The sequence below is a fragment of the Calypte anna genome, chromosome 2, assembly GCF_003957555.1.
Source record: "Calypte anna isolate BGI_N300 chromosome 2, bCalAnn1_v1.p, whole genome shotgun sequence".
In the NCBI taxonomy this organism is placed as follows: Eukaryota; Metazoa; Chordata; class Aves; order Apodiformes; family Trochilidae; genus Calypte; species Calypte anna.
In genome coordinates this window covers 8381953-8402353 of record NC_044245.1, presented here as the reverse complement: position 1 = coordinate 8402353, position 20401 = coordinate 8381953, and the positions used below count along the sequence as shown (strand labels likewise).

The 20401-nt window shown below is 42.7% G+C and overlaps 1 protein-coding gene across 2 annotated transcripts in view; it reads right to left on the bottom strand.

Annotated features, from left to right (window-relative positions):
* Positions 1-20401, bottom strand: part of DPP6 (dipeptidyl peptidase like 6) — a 387177-nt gene that overhangs the window by 227084 nt on the left and 139692 nt on the right. Inside the window, exon 1 of one of the 2 annotated variants that reach the window (XM_030444557.1) lies at positions 10746-10802. The exons of the other annotated variant lie outside the window; for it this stretch is intronic. Within the exon in view, the coding sequence (XP_030300417.1) occupies positions 10746-10802 (57 nt within the window). Of the gene's footprint in view, positions 1-10745; positions 10803-20401 lie in introns of those variants that run through there. 2 annotated transcript variants of the gene reach the window in all.

Below are 20401 nucleotides of genomic sequence, written 5' to 3'. Positions count from 1 at the left end.
AGCTGGAATAAGCCTGTTAGTTACAAGTTTGTTGTTCTTCTAGATTTAAAGCTTTAATTTGCTACATAAGGGCCTTCTAATTATGGTATGACTTGTAACAGCAAAGTCAAGCATCAATGTTATCCATGTAAAACTATGTTTTATACCTTACAAAGAAAATACAATGGAAAAACCTCAATTTAATGCAACTGAAGCCTCCAATGATTAAGCTCACAAAGATTAATCTCAAATACTCGTTAGACTCAATGGATCAGCATTCTCAGGAATATTTATAAATGAACTTTTACACCAAATGTATTGGAAAATGAAAAGTATGAAAAGGAAGTCTGCTAGTATTGTTAGATGTTACTAAACTCTGAAGTCCCAGAGTTCCTTAAGTAGGACAAATAAAGTTTAGATACAGATTTGCCTATCTTGAGTTCCTTCTTTTTATTTACTAACACAGTACTTCAGAATAATAAAAACACTGAAGTTTTTGCTTACTGTGTCCTTCATGTTATGTGATCTGCTTTGTCATAGACTGGTTTGTACAATTAAAAACACATCACTTTAGGTCTGTTCTTTCGTTTTAATATGGGCTAAGTTGCAAAATGTTTGCTTAGTCCATCCCTGAGTTCCCTCCATCTCTACCAGTAGTCACAAACTGCTGCATATGCATTTGAAAATAACCTGTGAAAGACCATGAAAACAGAAAGACAGAAATGTAAGGCTCTCAGAATACTTAAGGATGGTTACAACTTAATGTACCACTCATTAATTCCTACAACCACATTAAGATTATGCACCAGACCCTTTTAGACCCTACATGGAAAGAGTTGAGAGGTTGGTCACAGTGCGTGCCTTGAGCTAAATTAAAGACCCAAAATACAGTCTGCAGAATATGCTCCTGTATACATTCACCTCCAGTCAATTATAGGTTTATTATGGTATCTCTGACAAGCTAAATTAACAATAAATTAATGTCTAAGTTGTGATTTTACTTCTGACAGTAATATACTACAAGTAAGCCTTAAATATCTGCATGTAACTATTCAGCTGCAGATATAAGTGAAGGTAATGAAGTCAAAAACTGCAGACTAATTGCTTCAGATGAAGGCTCATTATCTCTCCAGTTTCAAGCTCTGCAGCAGTTAGGCAGTAATATAAACTACTTCAGTCAAAGCATTGTGAATCTTTATATAAAATTAAATTTTATTTTTATCTCTCTTCTGCTTTACTAGCAATGAAAGCAACAGCCATTTGTTTCCAGACTGACAAAGGTAAGGGTGTAAACTGGAGGGTTAAATAAAAAAAGCCAGCCAGCCAACAGTTCAGCCTTCAGATTTGCTTGGGTTTTTTATCTCACTCAAACTCTCTCTCTCTTCCCCTTTCTAGTGTGTTTTCACATGGTCATTTATGTGCAAGTTCAGCTCAACCCTTACTCCTGTGACACCAGGCACACTCAGGGCATGATTCCCCATCCAGATGACACCTGTGTATTCACAGCCACAAAAGCAGATACAAGTAGGGCACAAGCTTTCACCCCAGGGTGGTGGCAGGGTGTATGCCCCCCAAAGAGCTGTAAGTTTGAGGAAGCAGGAGATGATGTCTAAAGGCTCTTGTTCCCTTGATGACCCCTCAGGAACCCATCAACCACCCCAGCACATGGCAAATCTAAAGAAACTGGCTTGTCCTCTACATGTTCACCTGCCATCTGGCTTTTTTAAGGTGATCATGGAGACAGGGAAATGCCTTCCAACAGCACCTCTCACTCACATAGATGCAGGGAGATTGCTCATCCTTTCCCTGCCTCTTCCACCAGGGCCACTGAGCCTGGAGGCACAGCCATGACACAGGCACTGCAGGGCTATTTAACAAGGCAAGATCCTAAAACAAGAGTCCCTGTTATGCCTCTGTGACCAGATGCTGTCCAGCAGACTAAGACAAATCCCACTCTGAGAAATTATGGTCTGTCTGCACTTTTCACCTGCAGTTTCCATCACAAAATAGTATCTCATAGTAATAATAATAATAGCCATACTTTGCTTGCCAGTTCCCATACATCATGCCTACAGCACACAGGTTGTCTCTCAAAAAAAGATATCTTTACTCTAGCAGCAGTAAGGGCACAGGCAATCAGCACACACAGGGATGGGCAATACAAGGCACAATGAGGGAAGCAGAGTCCTTTCCCTGGCCAAGAAGAGGGCCTTAAACCTTTTCTTACTCTTGTTCTTCTAAGAATCTTCTCCCCTGGAAAAGACAGGAGCTGATTTTTCCCCACCACACACATCCCCCTCCATGGGAGGAAATAAAGTCAGTGTTTTTTGTAAATGTATTATTTAAGTATTTATTCTGAAGAAAGGGTATTTTTGAAGAGGTATCTGAGAGCTGGCAAAAATATTGCCATCTTCACTGCTTTCCTCAAGGTAGGCAGGTAAACAGTGAACAGTGTGGAGATACTGAGACAAAGCACTGCCCAAAGCCACATCATGAATGTCCAGCAAAGACAACAGAAGATGCAAGTGCTCTGAACATCTTTTGTCACACAAGGCCTGAAGCTTGTTCTCACCTTGCACTTCATTCCTCTGTTGGTGCCACCACATCACCCACATGGTGCATGGAGAGGGGCCACTGTCCCTCACTGTGAGCCCTCAGGAAGGTTGCAAAGCCTGCTGAGATCTTCCACTAGGTGCATTCCTGGAGATGACCAGCATCATTGCTGCTCTGTACTAGTTGGCTGTTATATGGGGGACCATCACCCTTACCATAACCATAACACGGCCATAGCTGACTTCATCCACTGCCTCCTTGCTCCTGCTGCCATCTCCGTGTGGGATGGGCAAGGGTGCTGCCATGTGCTTATGAACCATCTGCCTACCTGCAGCTTCTTCCTCCACAAGCATCTTTCACCACCAGGTCCAACCATACTTCCCTGCAACTCCCATAACTCCTCCAGATAGTTAATAGTTACTCTCTAGTCCACTCATTTTCTCCTCTCTCATTTTCCTTGATCTGTGGAGGATTTTCACAAATGGTGGTCGGTCCTCTCCCCTTCCATCACACTGAAGAGCTCTCTCCACAATCTCCACAACCTTTTTAAAGGCTTTCTCTCCACAAGTACCAGGCTCTGGGCTGCAGCCTTGGCTCACAGCCTAATCCTGACTTCCAGGAAGAGGCTCTCCACCAACCTCCCGGGCCCCAGACTGCAGCATATGGTTTCCACTTCTGACAGGTTTTGGTTTTATCCCTGGCTCATCATTCCCCCTTCACTTTTGCATTTCATCTCTATGGCTCCTAATTACACCACAGTATTCCTATTTAAAAAATCAAATTACTCCTTCTTGGAAAAGGTCTCCTTGCATTATGCAACAGAGAGCTGAAAGATGCACCTCTGTCTTACATCAAATTATAAAATTGTTTCAAGTTTCCCAAAGCTTAGAATCCATGCATTATCTCTCTTAATTCTATGCATTATCTCTCTCTCATTTGCCAGTTGGCTTGTAACTATGTGGCGTCTTGCCAGAATTTACCTTTATTTTCCTCTGTTTCTGCTGAAATTCATAGAAATTACTAAGTATGCAGAATGAGTTTTAGCTTTCAGGTTTTCTCTTACTAGAAATCCCCTACGCTCTCTAAACATCCAGGAGTACATCTCTCTGACATCTCAGGTCCTTGTGCAGCCTAAGTTTACTACAGTAGCTCAGAACTTTGTATTTCATGTCCTCAGGAGACCTTTGGGTATTTTATTTTATTTTTCTTCCCACAAATTAAGGTGACAGTGGACTAGAACAGCTGAAGAGCAGCTACTGACTGCACCAAAGACTTCAGCCTAACAAAACCACCATGGAAGCACCAGAAGCACCAAGTTCCATGTTCTAACCACTGAACCGTCACTCAAATCCACCTAATAATCTCTCAAACTTTGCTCCTAAATCAAAAATTGAAACTAACTCATGTTTCCTCTCTTGATCACATTCATTGATATAAAATATAGGTTCCTCTCCAGATTTGTCTTTAACAAAGGTTTTCTAACCTTGTTTAATGCACTCCTCTCACTTCTGCAGTTGCTCCATATCTGCAGCAGCACTTTGGAGGAATGGACTCAGCATTTGTGTCCTGCTGCTTCCTGCTCTCTTTTTCTGAATCATTTCACTTACTTAAATCCCAGCTAAAGATTAAAGAAAGAAAAAAAAAAGAGCAAAAAAGACTTGAATGCAAAACACATAGAACAAACTACATAAAAAAACAGATATTACTCTACATCATTAAAAAATTAGCATCTCTCACAGCATCCAAAGGTACCATGATTCACCACAACTTAATGCATAATAAAAATCACAAAGCAGCAGCACTGAAGGTATAAGAACTGAAAGCAGTTCAATGGCAAAACCATTGTTCACAAAATGACTGTAGCTATGCATAGAACTGATAATGGACCACAACTGGAATGAGGAATCAGATGCTCTAAGATAGGAATTAAAAAAAAAAAATAATCTAAGATTATTTTTCTGTGGATTTCAAACACATGCTCATGACCTCTAGATATCTGGTGAACTTCAAAGACAAACTATTCTGTCTTGATCTGACAGCAAAAGAAAGGCTTAATGAGAAATACTGCAGCAGAAGATCCTTCTGCTAAAAATGGAAGGAGCAGCAGTCAGGCAGCATTACTCCAAGGACAAGTGGCAGAGCACACTCCATTTGACCTGTAGAGGTATAGCCAGACTGCAAAGCACACACAGACTCAAGCAGCATCCTGAGGAACTTTACCAACCCTTAGAAGCTCTCTGATAAGGAAGACCACCAACCATAATGCAGTCTTGGTACCTCTGAGGCCTTCTAGAAGCATTTCCACTTCAGTACTGAACACCAAAACAGTTTTCTATACCCTTTTCCTTTCAAGACTCCAGTTTAAGGCCAAACATGCTCTTTTCCACCTCTGTGTCACCCTTCCCATTGCTTAGCTCTCTGCATTCCTCATGGCAAATTAACAGCCTGAAAAGACTGCCAGTTTGATGCAATTTCATGTTCTTGAAACCCTGTTCTCAGGAGCACTATTATGGAAATTTAATCTCTAGAGAAGCATATCAGATACCACCAACAGAATGAAATGCAAATGTTCTCTGTGACTTCCTGGAAAAAGCTTACGCTGGATCTAGAAAAAGATAAGTAATTTACAGAGCTGTTACGAAGGAAAAAAAATACTGTTTGATATCAACAGGTTTTCTGTTAAAAATTACACACTTAAGCAACTAAGATTAAGCAGTACCTTTTAAACTGAAAAAAAAAACAACAAACCACTCCTTTTCTTCTATGCAGGTCAGTCAGGTTTCTCCTCTTTCCCTTTTCTTTTGCAGATGCCTTCCAAAAGGGGACATTGCTCCCTTGATTTCTGCACAGCTGTAACAGCCAGAGCCATAATACTGCATCAAGTCAGTGAGAACAAGGACTCCTTATAAGCAGGGTCTCACCTGTGGGATGTGACAGCTTTCTGCTCCAGCCAAGTCTTGTAGGAGCTCTGCTATCAGAAGCCACTGAGATATGTGCTAAATCAGCTCTTCTCCTGGGAGACTCACTCCCACCTGTTCAACAGCTCCAGGCCAAGCTCCTTTCAGCACATTCTTGAACCTGGGTACCACAGAGGTTTGTCACAGTGCTCTTCAATTCCTCTGCATGGATTTTATGCCAGTGGGGAGCCTGATTGTGCCAGCTAATGGCACTGTAAATCAGGGCTTTATCGTAACACATCTACAGTGCTGTCTGCTCAGGAACACAAAGTTACAGTGAGTAATCTGGAACCTTACTAAGAAAAGAGAGGACTCAATAGTGTCTCTTTCTGGTCTAGCACACACCATGGATCATACTGAAAAATAAAAGTGCAAAGTCCCTTCCTTATTTCAACAGATAAAATTGACAACCTATAATATGTGCCTGAACATGCTGTAGGCTTCATGTTTACAACATGAAGGGATGCTGCACTCTTTTGAGATAATTGGTATTGCTCATGTGATGTGAGGAGGCTTTAGTGTCACAGAGAATTAGGATGGATGCTGTCTTTCAGGTAAAGGATGTTGAACCAACCAAGACATTTTTCACCCAGGGATGATGATTTTCTAGACAGCACTCAGGTGAGCAGAGCAGCTCTGGAATGATCTTAAGTCACATCTCACAGGCAAAAAAAAATAATAAATTAACATTCAAGAATATCTTCAGATACCAGAACACAGATCACATGAAGTTACATTTATTTAACTGCATCTCCCCATCCCTACTAAAGATAAATGGGGCCCATCCAATGTATTGGTTCAATTCAGAACTGCACTGCTGACCAAACCTCACAGCTGGAGCCAGCTACCATGCTCTAACTCTAACATTCTACAGTGGCCTCAGAGCACACAAATTTGCTTCCTTTTGCATGTAGCTAAATGAGAAGATGCTGTTCAATCAGCCTGGAATTACCTTAAAAGACCCTCTGTCCAAAATGTGTTTCTGGGACCTCATCATCACCTCCCTCACCCACGTGGGATGGGATCTCTGCTACTTCTTAATGAAAGCACAACCATGCTTTTTACTTAAATCTACTCTGGGAAGGAAGTAACAGCACTGGGCTTGGCTCACAATATTTATGACCTTGAAGGAAGACAGCATGGCACACAAGGACTGACAGCCTTTGCTACAGGAATCTCAGAATTACCTGAACTATAACTATGTAGGGGAAAAGCCTGCACAATGCACATAAAGTGCATCCTTTCTTTTCTTATTAGGATAACTTTACTCAACTAAAGGCACATTTTAGCATAGTATATTAGATACTCCAACTCTGCTCACTCTTCAAGATACCACAAGCTATTTCTGTGAAGTAGAGAGTGGCAGGAGAACATTAGGAGCATGAAATATTAATATTTCCATCAAATTATTCCCGACTCTGGCTTAGGTTTTCCAAATCACATGTTTTCTCTCACTGCTTGAAGATATCTATAATTTGGAATTCCATCTTTTCTGTAAAAAATTATTTCCTTAATGATACCTAATAGGCAGAACTGTTTTATTGAGCTGACTCCACTTCTCCACAGAGCCCACTTCAGGAAAAGTCAGCCCTCAAGTTATTTGCCCACATTCCCGAACTTTTGGTCTTTTGCATGGAGCTGCATGCAAACAATCATTAAAAAACCTTGTCTAGGACACATGCATATTTCAGAGCAGGATTTCACCCCCTGTAAGCCCATGACTGATGTTCTCTATGCAGCACAAGATACCAAACCAATCATTTACTTTGAGTGTTCCAGAATCCAGTTAACCAATCGACACTTTAACTTTTTGTTTCATAAAAGATGTTCTCTGAGAACTTGTGGTCCTGTTATCCTTGATATCTAATTAATTTTTAAAAATACTTAAAAGTCTTGTTTCAGCATTCTGCCTATCACCACATTTTCATACAAAACTACCCTCCTTATTTTTATGTATGGCTGTACAGTTATTTGCATTCCCAAAGGTCATTAGAAGTAACAAGAACCTGGGTAGACTAAGATAACAAATTTATAAGATTATGCTAAAACACAGAGATCTTCAGCTAGTGTAAATTACTAAAGCACACTGACCCAGTACTTGACCTGCTGTTGCTGGTTTCTTCTTTTTTAGTGGAAAAGTGGTTTTAGTGGTTTATTCACACATGAGTCTAACAGTCCCCAAGACAGAGAACAAGATCCACCACTCCTCTTGAGCCAGATCCCAAGTCTATCAGGGTTTGCAGGCTTTTCCATGGACTTCTGAGCACAGGGTCTAGCAGAAAGCCAGCTGTATGAAACCACTGTACACTGCATGATATCTGACCCCAGCCATCTAAGCAAGAACCCACAGCTGTGTCAAAAGCAACTGAGCATACAGAGGCAACCAAATTCAACTTGCATCTTGATCAAGCAACCACAACTTGACAGGAAGAGCCAGTATTACACAGCATTCACAAAACCTTTCCTCTACACGATGCCCAAAAGACTTCAAGTTCACACTAACAAGAAGATAAACTATTAAAATTCTGAAGAGCTTAACTGGCCAGAAGGTGAGACATGTGGTTTATCTGACACAAACTGTACAGAAACATTTTTAATTAAAAAAGGGAAGAAAAGGATGCTTACTGCCTGACTCCAAGCAGGTAAAGCAGTGCATTGCTTATCTCCACAGCCCAATCATCTTGTGATTATTATAATTTTTGTAAATCTCAAGACAGAAAATGCCTTCATTTGCATATAGATACATATACATGGATCCGAATTAGATTTTTTAATTTATGCCCGCCAGGCTTCTGCAGATGTTTTCAAACTTTCCCCACCCTGTTCCTGCAGTCTCTTTTTGGGTTTGGGTTAACCTGGGAGCACACAGTGCAGACAAGCCAACTGTGTCACTTGCCTGCCTCTGGATCCAGGGAATGCCACAGCAGGGAATCCAGAAAAGGGACAGTCACAGTCTCTTATAATGGCAGCAGCTGCTTCTGAAAAAGATTCAGTCCTCTACAGACAGTCTAGCACTTGTCTTCATTTTTCTTCCAGCTACAATCTTCAGTTTCTTGATCAATTTTAAGCAAGAAAAAAATCTCAGCAATTCTTGATATGCATGTGCCTGAAAATAGAATTCCGTCTGGAAATAGAATTTGGACAGAGCTTTTTTTCAGTTGTGAACTGTTTTAAATAAAATGAGGGTTTAGAGCTGCATTATGTGTTGAAAGATAAAAGTGCACTCAAATCAATGGACACAGATTGGATTCTATCCCCCACTGTCAAGTGATTTTACTAATAATGTATTGTGAAAACAACCAAAAAAAAAAAATTATGGGAGTGAGCAAAGTTGCTTACAGACCCAAACATTAATATTCATCAATATAATTGATATTTATATATGCTTGATAGTTCTATTTCATCCTCACAGTAGGAAGGAACTGAAAGAGCATGTACTTTTAGAATATTTGAGCATAGCATATGGGTATAATTGCAACTCAATCAGCTATAGAATATATTCAGTCAAGACTGAATAACACTAAAGACCTATTTTGGGCATTTTATACTTCACAGGGGAAGAGAGAAGTAGCAAAGACCTGGTATACCAGTAGGAAAATGGCATTAGGCAGGTAACACAGCTTGAAACAAAACCACTGCTCCTTTATAAATACAACTGACTTAACACTTCTTGACTTACAAAACCCAACACAGTTCTAAGAAGGAGGAGGTGACAGCTCCATAGCTTTTGTTGTTCAAAAAAGGAACTTATACATAAGCCCTTGCCTTCCAGAAACACAGCTAGCCTGATTTTAATCTGCAGCAAACAGTGACAAAACCAATAACTGGACAGAGAAGTCTGACAGACCTAAGGTTAGATAGGTGAAGACACAATTTCTTCACTTTCAGTATCAAAGTTATTTTCTTCTTGTTTTCACTAAACCATTGAGCATATTTCAGCCATTAGGAAAATGTCACCCTAAAAATGCAGATTATAGGATGCTACTTATGGTGCCCACTGACTTCCCATGCTTTTTCCTTCCTCAATCCCCTAAATTATAGCACTAAGGAAGGAAAAAAAAAAAAAAAAAAAAAAAAAAAGAAAAAAAAAAAAAAGAAAAAAGACAAACAATGTGCAGGGCACTCAGCCTATCAAGCCAGGAAGAACTATTTTAAGAATTAATTTGTGCCCTGAGAGATCTGTTTAAATTATCCTCCTGTGCTGTCCTAACTGAAGATTAAAGCAGTGAACTTCCAGCATCTCAGGGAGACGACAATTGAGGAACTGGAGCGTGCGGGCTCCTCCATGGTCCCCCCAGGCAGGGGCTGAGCGTGGCGAGGGAGGGAGGAGAAGCTGGTGCTGAGGATGGAGCTGCTGATCTGTCAGTGCCCCAGGAGCCTGTGAACCTTTGCCATCCTCAGCTGGTGCTCAGAGATGGGAACCAGACTTTGCCTTATGCCACCACTTCTTAACTCTGCCTGCCCTTCACAGCTGAGGCTATGTCCCCTTTTTCTGCCACCCACTGCTTTTCTGACAGGGAAAGTTTTGACTTCATTCTGTCCTGGTAAGTGCAGTCAGATAAGAATACCCTCTAAAAAAACAGGCATGGCAGAGAAAATTACATCTTTAACTTTCTGCCTCTAGAGAAACACATACAGCACCTACCAAGAGAAAGAAAATGAATCAAGTTCAGCTACAGTGGGAGCACTGCAATTTTCCCTAAAGTCTACAGGAGTTGTACCTACTTACAGATGCTTTTTCCCTCCCTCCCCTCTCCCCCCATCGCTGCTTGCACATACACAGCCTGACCACTCGCTGTCCTCTCCAAGTGTCCCTCAAAGAAAATGTCTGACAAAACAAAATCCCTGGAAGTGCATGACAAAGTATGAAGCTGAAACACACTCCTGCAATTTTATATCCATCTGCAGAGAAGGGGCCTCTGTCCCAACATCCTGGACCACCAAATCCTTCCTCCCCCCCCCAGCCACAAGGAACAAGTTACAGAATAAACCTCTACAGCTTTCAGCAAGAGGTACAGGCTGTTAATAATAACATGATTTCAGCTTCCTCCACCCCAGCCTCCACATGCACCGAGAAAGCAAACCTTGAACCCAGATACACAGTACTTTCCTCCTTGCCACTGACTGGTGACTCAGTTGACAATTTTAGGAATGCACACCAAGAAGGATAAAAAAGAAAATAATAATCATACAAGAAACACAGATCTATACAATGCAAATCTGTATTTGTTTTAAATCGAGGAAAATAAGCATTACCTGATCTTGCTGTTGGGTTTGTTTCCCTGATGCGTTTTGCTCCTTGGCTGTAGTCATGCTCACCTATTTGTGCCCACTGCAGTGGCAAACAGGATTTTACAGTGTGTGTGTGTGTGTGTGTGTGTAAGCTTGTCTGTGTTTGTTCAGACATACATGCACACACACACACAAAGACTAAAGGGGTAAGGATGAGTAACTAGTCCATCACTAAATCACCAGCTGAGAAATTTCCCTCCCCCACAAAAAGAAATAAATCAAAATGCAATTAAAAAAACAAAACAAAACAAAAAAAATACCACAAAAACAACCAAAACCAAACCAACAAATTAAAAAAACCCAACCCCCCCAAAAAAAACCCCAACCCTAGTTTAGCTGCCTTCCCCCTTGAGCCTCTAAAATAAAAAAAGCAGAAGCAGGAGCAGAGAGAAGGATGCTGTGGGGGCTTCTTCAATTAGCAACAGCCTCTGCAATCGTCACAGAAACAATGATAACTGCTTGGCAACCAGCAACTGGCAGCTCGGAGCCGGGAGGCAGCGATGTGGTCCTCGCTCCCCCCCTCCCCGCCGGCAGCCCCCGCGCTGCGCATGCCCCGGCCGCCCCGCCGCCCAACCTGCCGCGGGCTGGAGATGTGCGGAACAGGGGCTCAGCTCCCCTTCCTCAGCCGAGGGGAACGAGCTGCAGCCACCCGAGGCTCGGAAATTAAATTCCGCATCCCCCTCCCCCCACCCCACTTCCCCCCGCAGGCTGCCGGTGATGGGAGTCCCGCGGATTTGCTGGCGGATGCGCTGTTGTCTTCTCCCAACTTGCGGAGGTTTTGGTACCCCGGAACTCCCTGGCTGAGCCTGCAAGCTGTGCCAAGGGCAGCTCCTGCCCAGCTGCCGGGGCAGTTTTGGAGGATGCGGCGGATGCTCCCAGGGAAGCGGGTTCCCACCGACGGGATGCAGGCAGTGCCGATGCTCCCCAGGGAGCCGCCTGCCTCACTGCCACAGGGCACCGCACTCTCTGGGGTAAAACATGCCCCCAGCCTCCCGCCTCGCCCCCTCCACCTCCCTGATGTGACGGGGACTGCTTTGCATGTCTGGTATCCTCGCTGCCTCCCTGCACACTTGCAGCTGCCATGTAGGTCACATTGCGGGGTGACACTCCAGCGTGCGCTCCACGCTGCCGGAGCTGGCTCCCCATGGACTCCCTGCTATGCTGAAGATCTCTCCAGCACGATGGAGCTGTCACACAAACCTTCCGAGCCCGCTTGCCCACCCTGCTGTCAGCATGGGGTGACACGGGGTGTGCCCCAGCAGGAAGCATAAAGCGAGTTACTGCTCTCCAGCAACCCTCAGAGGACCTTACACAGTTGGACAAAACTTAGAACAGCGTGAAGGTTGTTCAATATTTACTCGGGAGGGATGCAAGCCCTCGCTCACCTCAACAGCAAGGTTGCTCTTTCTCCTCCTCACCTCCTTCCCAGCACACCCAACACACCGGGCTGGGTCAAGCCCAGAGCTTTCCCTCTCTGCTGTAGCACTGTAGAAAAGCTGAATGTTTTCTCCCTCACGTGATCCTGGGATCTGTGCTGAGTCTGCAGAAAAACAGCTAAGGAAAGGGAACATCAGAGTATTTATCTGACAAGAAAGTGATGATGCCCCATTTGATCTACAATTTTTTGCAGCACAGATTTATCATGCAAGGTCACATTCACCAGAAGCACAGCTCTGTTGGAGGCATTCTCTCCTTACACCAGGGATGAATTTGAACCTCAGTTCAGGGACAGATCAATGACAAAGTAAATTTTCCTAGAGATTATCTACTAGCCACTCTTAAGAATTTCTAAGTATTTCTGCACTTACACCATTAAACACCACATCAGTTCATAGAAACTAAAACATAAGAGATCTGTAACATAAAATTATGCTGGTAGGAAACTGGACAACCTTGCCTGGTCCCAGGTGCCAGGATCCAGGCAATAGCTCATTAAGAAAAAAGTAAATAACACCTCTCTAACAAGAAGCAATTCTAACAGCCTGTATAAGACTCTTGATATGTTATACTATGACACAGTCCCATCTTACATTGCACTTTCACCATGTTAGTCCCAGTAGTTTTAATCACAATATTTTGTAGATGTTCATAGGGAGGTTATTCTTGCTCACAATTTTTCCCCAGCCATCAGAACCGAATTGCTTTCAAGGTCTTATGTAAGTGGATCAGTTTGAATTTTCCAGTTGGGTTGGTCTAATTTTCTACTTCTTGTGGGCAGTAACAAAGGTTGGCTTTGCTTCACACTTTTGCTATTTTTCTCTCCAAAAGAAATTCAAACAAGTATGTATTTGGAGGTTTTTGGTTTGTTTTTTTTTTTACTTCCATAAGGAAGTATCCTGGAAATCTCTGCAAATCAGATCCCTTTCAAAACATAGACCATTCCCTGTGTCCCAGGCCCCTCCTTACTTATACTGGCAATCACTGGACTTAACTGCACTGCTAATGAAAATATATTTGTACCTTTCTGTTTACCCTTGCATGCCCTCTCCATGCATATTCTGTTCTTTCACTGTTAACCAGACACACAGGTTTCTGGGAACAGCCACTCTCCTTACAAGGTAGAATTTTTTTTTTCCCAATAAGGTTGTAGTTGGGCACATAAGAAGTTAATTGTGCTAATTAGTCCAGCAGTTAGCTATGCAAATGCATATAGCTTCGCCTCATCACATAGGTGCATTATGATGCTGAGTGTTCTCAGTGCCAGTGTTTTGGCAGAGCTACTCCAGTGGTACTGAAATGCCTTGGACACTGCTTGGTGAAATCCCTGTGTCAGCCCTGACCTGTGCAGAGGATTTCAGACCCTCAGACAGCCATGAGCTCATGGTCACTGCCCAGAGAACATGGAAGCAGGGGACAGTCACATCCTCCAGCTCTCTGCCACAGTCCTTCTTTAATCAAAGGGGTCCAGAGGTTGCCAACCACCTCCTGGGAAGACACTAGAGAAGAAATCAGTGGCCATTGCCATTCAGAAATACTCATTACTAACAGGCACAGAATAATCTGCTTGCATATTAGCAGGAATGAGCCCACCCATCCTGACCTCTGTGCTATGTTAGGGTACCAATTTTATTGCTTGGCTGAGTCATCATTTATGAAAGATTAATACTTCCCTATCACAGGACAAAAATCACAGGATATCCACAGACAGGCTCAGTGCACTGCAGGTGGCACTGGCAGATGAAGACCCTGGGAGTATGACCTTTCCCATCTATCCCACCCCACATCATCCCAGCAGATCACAGGGATACAAGCAGAACATTTTTTCTCTGTGCCAGGTTTGAAGATGCATCAGGATGTTCATTCCTTTACCATCCATCACCTGCAAATGTTTGCAAAGCCTTGCTGGCCTGCTAGGCTACATGCAGGGTCTATTTCCAGACTTGATACCTGACACACAAGCTGCACTGCCACAGTGAACACCCTCAATTAATTCCTGTAGTCCACACCATACCACTACTGGGACACTGTCATGAGCACAGAGAGCTCTCCCCCTTAACCAGGTTAAAATTTAAAATTCCAGCTACAATCACATGAATTACACCCCCACCCTTCATAGCAATTACCAGCACTATGGCAGGACAAACATTTCCCTCCCATCAGGAGAGGAACCAGTGACAGGTAAAAGGACTTATTCCCAGCTTCTCAACTCATCTTCACCCAGACTACTCATTTCAAGAAAATCATGCAGCCCTGCAGTAAGACAGATAATTTTTAATTACCTTGTAACAAATTAGTCACACATGTGCTAGAGGCTTTCCTGTTAGAAGGGAAGTGCTTCATTCTCCTGAGATTGGCAGGAACAGGGTTGTGGTCTGGGATTCTTCTCAAAACACTCCCAGGGGATCTTGGAGATCATCTCCACAACCACCACACAGCTCTCTTATGCTCAAAGAATATTGCAAACTTTGCATGTAGCAAGTGGAAAATAATGCTGCAAGGGATCAGAAAAGCAAAGTCAACTAAAAGTTTAAAAAGTCACACCATGGAGACCCAGGAATTTGTAGGAGCTAAAGCACAATAACCTTTGTTTATGACCACACTTTACAGACAAGTATACCTGATAAAGAAGCAGTTTGCTATTGCTCCCAAATACTTTAAAGCAGATTATTTTACTCAGATCATCCTTGATCTTGCCCATCTATGTAGGCAGAGGTCTCTGCTGTCTGTGGGTGCAGAGCAGCCCCTTCCTGGGAAGCAGCACTGGGCTCTCAGGAGTCACTGCGGAACATTCCCATCTCCTGTATGTTATGGAGGCCAGATCCAACAGCAGCCAGTGCTTCCAGGGAGCCCTCCAGCCACAGGCATCTGTTTAAGGGAATATAGACTGAGCAAGGGCAGTAATAAGCCTGCAATAGCAGCAGTGGGCATAGTTACTGGATGCAGAAATCTTCTGCTCCTTTGAAACCTGAGGTTCTGGCTGTACCACTCTAGGCTATTTATTCCCCCTTCATTACTACATCAAGGAATTTGAAGCCAGAGAGCAGAGTGGGTAGAACTGAATTTTACTTGATTAACTACACCTTTGCACAGTCTGCTAATGTTCTTCCCTTCTCAGATAAAGACCAGATCCCATGGAGAGCTATTTATCAGAAGGTTTTAGTGGGTCTAAACCATTAGTATCTGAGTTGCTGTGACACTTCCAGCAGATCTCACCACACAACCTGCTTTTGTACAACCAGTCCCTCCAAGCTTCACACTCATTACCAGTTCCCGTTGTCTTTGCTGCTTTGTCTTCAGCTCAGGGGGTGACACAAGGTCCAGGAAGGTATGTGCTTTGGCAAACTTACTCAAGGGAAAAACTTACTCACAGGTAGATTACAAAGGAAAGTCCGAAGGGCTGCAGTTTTTAGGATTCACTGCTACGGAGGTAGTAGATGTTAGTGAGATAACTCAGGAAGTAGAGAGATAGAGTCTGTCTGCTATAAGATAGCTGCTATAAGAAAGGTGAGATGAGATTGGTAAATTGTTGTAGCCATGGATTTTAGCATTCTGCCATTTGAAAGGGGACTCATGTAGCTTGGGTCAAAACAAGCCCAAGAGATGCAAGGGGAGAAGTGCTCAGTATGCACTTGTGCTGCTTTCCCCAAGGCTGACAGGTCCTCCAGCAACTATCTCAGAAGATCTACCTGATCCATGCTCACCTCAGACCAGGGGCATATTGCCAGAGAAGGAAACCCATTTAATCTCTAAGGCTGATTCAGTCCACCTGTAGCTGCCCTAACCCCCCACCACTCCATCTTTCCTAGAGAATTTCAAGAGGTAAGGGTCTGTACAAAGCAGGCTGTCCACAGCACCATCATGGTCCTGCAGCTGGATCAAGGCTCACTGATGGCCAATTCATTCTCCCCAGTCCCAGTGCCAACATCTCATCCACATAAAAACACAGCACAGCTCCCCTTCATGCTGGACCTCTATGACTCAGGTGCAGGGAGTCTGATTTGTGCTCCTCTACTGCAGATCCTACTCAAGGTCAAGCCCTCCTTATAGAGGGGATGTTAGAGAAGAACAGTATGCTGTAAAACCATGAGGGTTATATGGTTACTAACAGTCTATATAGGAGACTATGCTTTTGGATTCTGAAAAAGCAGCCAGACACCCTGACTGTTCAATCTGGAGGTTCTGAGATGATCTGAATAAGCTTTGGACACGAGAATTTAATTTTGTTTTGTTCTGAAAGCAGTTTATGCCCTGCTTCTCTCCAAGAATGTGACAACAGTAATTGCACACCAATGTCTCCAGTCAGAATTGGGAAGTGGAAACACTTAGATGGTAGATCAGCTGACATCAGCTCTATTTCTGTAAGGGCTGGAGAGCACCTCTATTGCTTACACACCAGTCCTAGTTCTCCTTTTCAACCTTTTTCCTATTAGAAGACCACAAAACAACTTAATCTTGTTCCAAGTTAACCCCTACCTTTTGACAAGAATTCTCAGCATCCTAAAAAATATTTTTGTATAAAGGGGGAGAAAGCTTTGGCCTATAAAGGTATGTATTAATTAGCTTTACCTTGGACCAACCTGTTACTATTGCCCCTCTCCGGTTGTTTCCAACATGTTGGTTCAGCCAAGGGTCAGCCACAAGGGAGTCTCCACATCCAGATGAATTGTTAGAAGCTTCACTGAGGATCTCAGTGGCTTGGGGAACCACTCAGATCGATTACTTTCCTTATTTCAAAGGTTCTCTGAACATGGTAGAGGCAATAATAGATTATGAATACAGTTACAGCTAAAAATGTATCATATGGCTCATGAATGAAATCATTAGGAAAGCAATTTGATGTGGTACTTTCATTTAGCAGCTCAAATCCAGTTTATTTGGTCAATGTCATTAATTATTTGCATTAAATCTGTTCCTGCAGGGGATATACTTCCAAATGTGACTACAAGCTTGAAAACTTCTGCTATCTGAGCCAGCAGATACACAGATACATGCAGCAGAGGACACAGAGACAATGGACACAGCAGGAACACTTTGTGGCTCTGTGTAATGTGTTATAGTCCCACAGTGTTGTCACTATCTATGCATTACTGAAGCCTCACTAAGTTGTATTTTACTCTTTCTTTTTTTATCTTGAGCATGAGAAGGTGGTTGAAAGTGATTATAACACTTTTAATGGAAGTGCTATATTCTGCTGCTTCTCATTTCTTGCAGCTGCTTCATGTTCCAGGACTCCCCATTTCCTGGTAAACAAATGAGCCAAAGCTGGGGTACAAGCTGTGAAGAAGTCTGCTTGCTTGTGCACAGCTTGGAGCTGCTCTGCCCAGCACTTTCCTGCCTAAATTGAAGCATGACTCTGGGCAACCCAGCAGGTACTTGTGCCCTCTCACTTCTGGATTATGTATCCACTTTGGTTTGCTTACCCTAACGATGGAGTGTGGCTACTGACAGTCAGACTTTCCTATTTAAGTAGAATATAAAATAGAATATTTTTCAAAAACATTACTTTTGATCCACTGTGGGGTTGTGTTTTTGAGTCAACATATATTATATATATATATAATATAATTACATATAATAAATGCCTCAAAGGCACAAGATAAGCAGTGCCATAGATGTTTGGCACCTGCAAGGAATCCAAACCCTACTGCTGGCTTTTTTCCCACCCTCTCTCTATTCCTGCTGGTGTGACCTTGGCAGCTGCAATGCAACAGATGCCTCTTTCTCGCTTGTTTATCTGTGCAAGAGAGACTTCTGAGGCCCCAACTTCAGTGCCAGCTGTGAATCATCTCCAAATTGCTTTTTCAAAGTTTGCCTCCTCTCAGTCTGGCTTCGTATTTCTGCTCCCCGTGATCTTAGGGATCAATCTTCACTGACATTTCCCCCCTCTCTTGTTATTTCTGGGTAGCAGCTGAATCCCTTCCTCAGTGATTCAGTACAGGCTCTTTTTGACTGTTATTTTAGGAGTAGAAGGATTTATTACCCTCCTTCCTACTTTTTTTTTCTCTTCATTTAAACGAAAGTTTTACACCATAGCCACGATCTATATTTGTAATTCAAAAATCCAGGTCAGAAAATGTAAAAGAGCCCACCAGTGATGAGACAACAAAGATAACAAAATAACACCCCCCAAATCAATGTCAAACAGAGAATCCCTATCTACAAAGGAGTTGCAAACATATTAGGCTATTTAGCAGCCTAGTGCTTGGGAAAGGGAGAGTGTTATCTTCATTTTTAGCAGCAACAGTGATTTATAGGATGAATAAATGATGTGCCCATAAGATGATAACTGGTTTAAATGTAAATGCTGTGAAAGATTTTTTATGTAAGCACATACAGTTGCCTGAGAGATCCTCATACATAAAAGCCACAGCTGGAGCAAGTGGCTTTTTAAGCATTTGTTTTATGAAGTACACTTTTCATTGCAATGGTAGTTATTTTTCATTTACTTTTATATAAGATTTAACCAAAAAAATGAAAAATAAAAAATCACTACCACTTAGAACACAATCTGTATGCTTTCAATAGTGAGGTTTGGGAAAATACTGTTAAAGTAGATAGATGCACATAACATACATTCATCTTAAAGATGTCACGTTTATCTGGAAGTTATACCTCCACAACTGATGAGGTCTCACAAGTGACACCAGCATAAGGACCAAATGTCCTCAGTTGCTGAACATAAACCCTGACAGGTGGCTGCACTGGATCCCATAGGCTGGGCAGGGCTGGGTCCACTTTATGCCATGCAGAGGATCAATATGAGGCTGCTACCACCTGTAGCACAGAGTGGTACCATTGGACCCTGATGGGTGGTGACCCACTGAACCCCATTGTAGCCTCCTGAATATTTCTTACAAATTTTTCTGAATAACACCCAGAGAGGCGAAGCTGTCACCTCTGGCATCTGCACTGGTGCCCTCCCTGTAGTTCACTGCCTCCCCAAAATGCTCACTGGAGCTGGATGGTTCTGGTGGTTACTGCTCTCAGTTACTGGTGGGGCTGATGATAGCTCCAAGTGTTCATATAATGGTGTGTTTATTCTCAAGTGTTTCCAGATCTCTTGGGATGATATCTGTTAAAGCAAACATATGTTGCTACATTCCTACTAGCTCCTCAATAGTTAAGCTTTTCCACCAGCTCAAAACAGCCCAAACAAGAGTCTGAGTGATGAAAACCCTGCACACAGTTGCCTTCTCTAAAAGGGGCACAAAGGGATACACAATGCTTCCTGCCTGCTTCACATTTTTATTTTTGGAGAACATAAAACCAAAATATTTTCAGATTCCTATAGTCAAGTTTTTGAAGGGATAAGGAAGAGGCAGAAAACAACACTTGGGTAGAACTCTGCTTCCGTAGTTGGATGAAACAAAAGGTGCACAGATTGATGCCACTTCACTCCCTTTCCCCCCCTGTGCCTCAGTAGCCCCCTCAGCATTCACCCTGCTGGATTGCACACCTTGCACAGTACAGGTACTCACCCAGACGACAGTGGACATTTCTAAACAGTATTTTGAATGCCCTCTAGTGGAAATGCTATTTATGGAAAAAATATGGGCCAATTGGAAAAGCCTTCCCAGAATCCCTAAAATAGAGGTAAGATTATGTCTTTATTAAAAAGGAGAAAGAAAGATGGACATAACTGAGTTATTACTAGTACAACCTCAATAGTCTGCTTTCCCTGTGATGAAGCAAAACAGAAACAAGAGCTCTATTTTTTTAAAATTGATCATCAGTTTCGATGTGTCACTGGGAGGACCTTTAAAAGGTTTTGTTTTCAGAGGACAAGGGATGCTTTCTGAAAGCATGCTAGCTCTGCACCTTTGTTTAACAGCTTCAGTGGGGCAGTCTTCAAGCCTGAGAAAACTGCACCAACCTAGATCCCCAAATCACTTGACTCACATCGCCAGATGACACAGGAAAGACGCTGGAAATCTTACATGATCTGTATGCAAATCTTGCACGATATGCAAACACAGAGTAAAAACTGCCTGAATGCAAATTTAAATATCATAAGTAATTGGAGAAATGGAGCAGCAAGGTCCAGTTCCCTTACATTCCTTTCATCTGCTTGTAGCACTAGAGAATTGATGAAGAACAGATGCATAAGGTGTATATATCCTGTACATCTCATTGAAACCTGGAGAACAGTAGGCCTCTGAGCCTCATAAGACTTCTAAAAG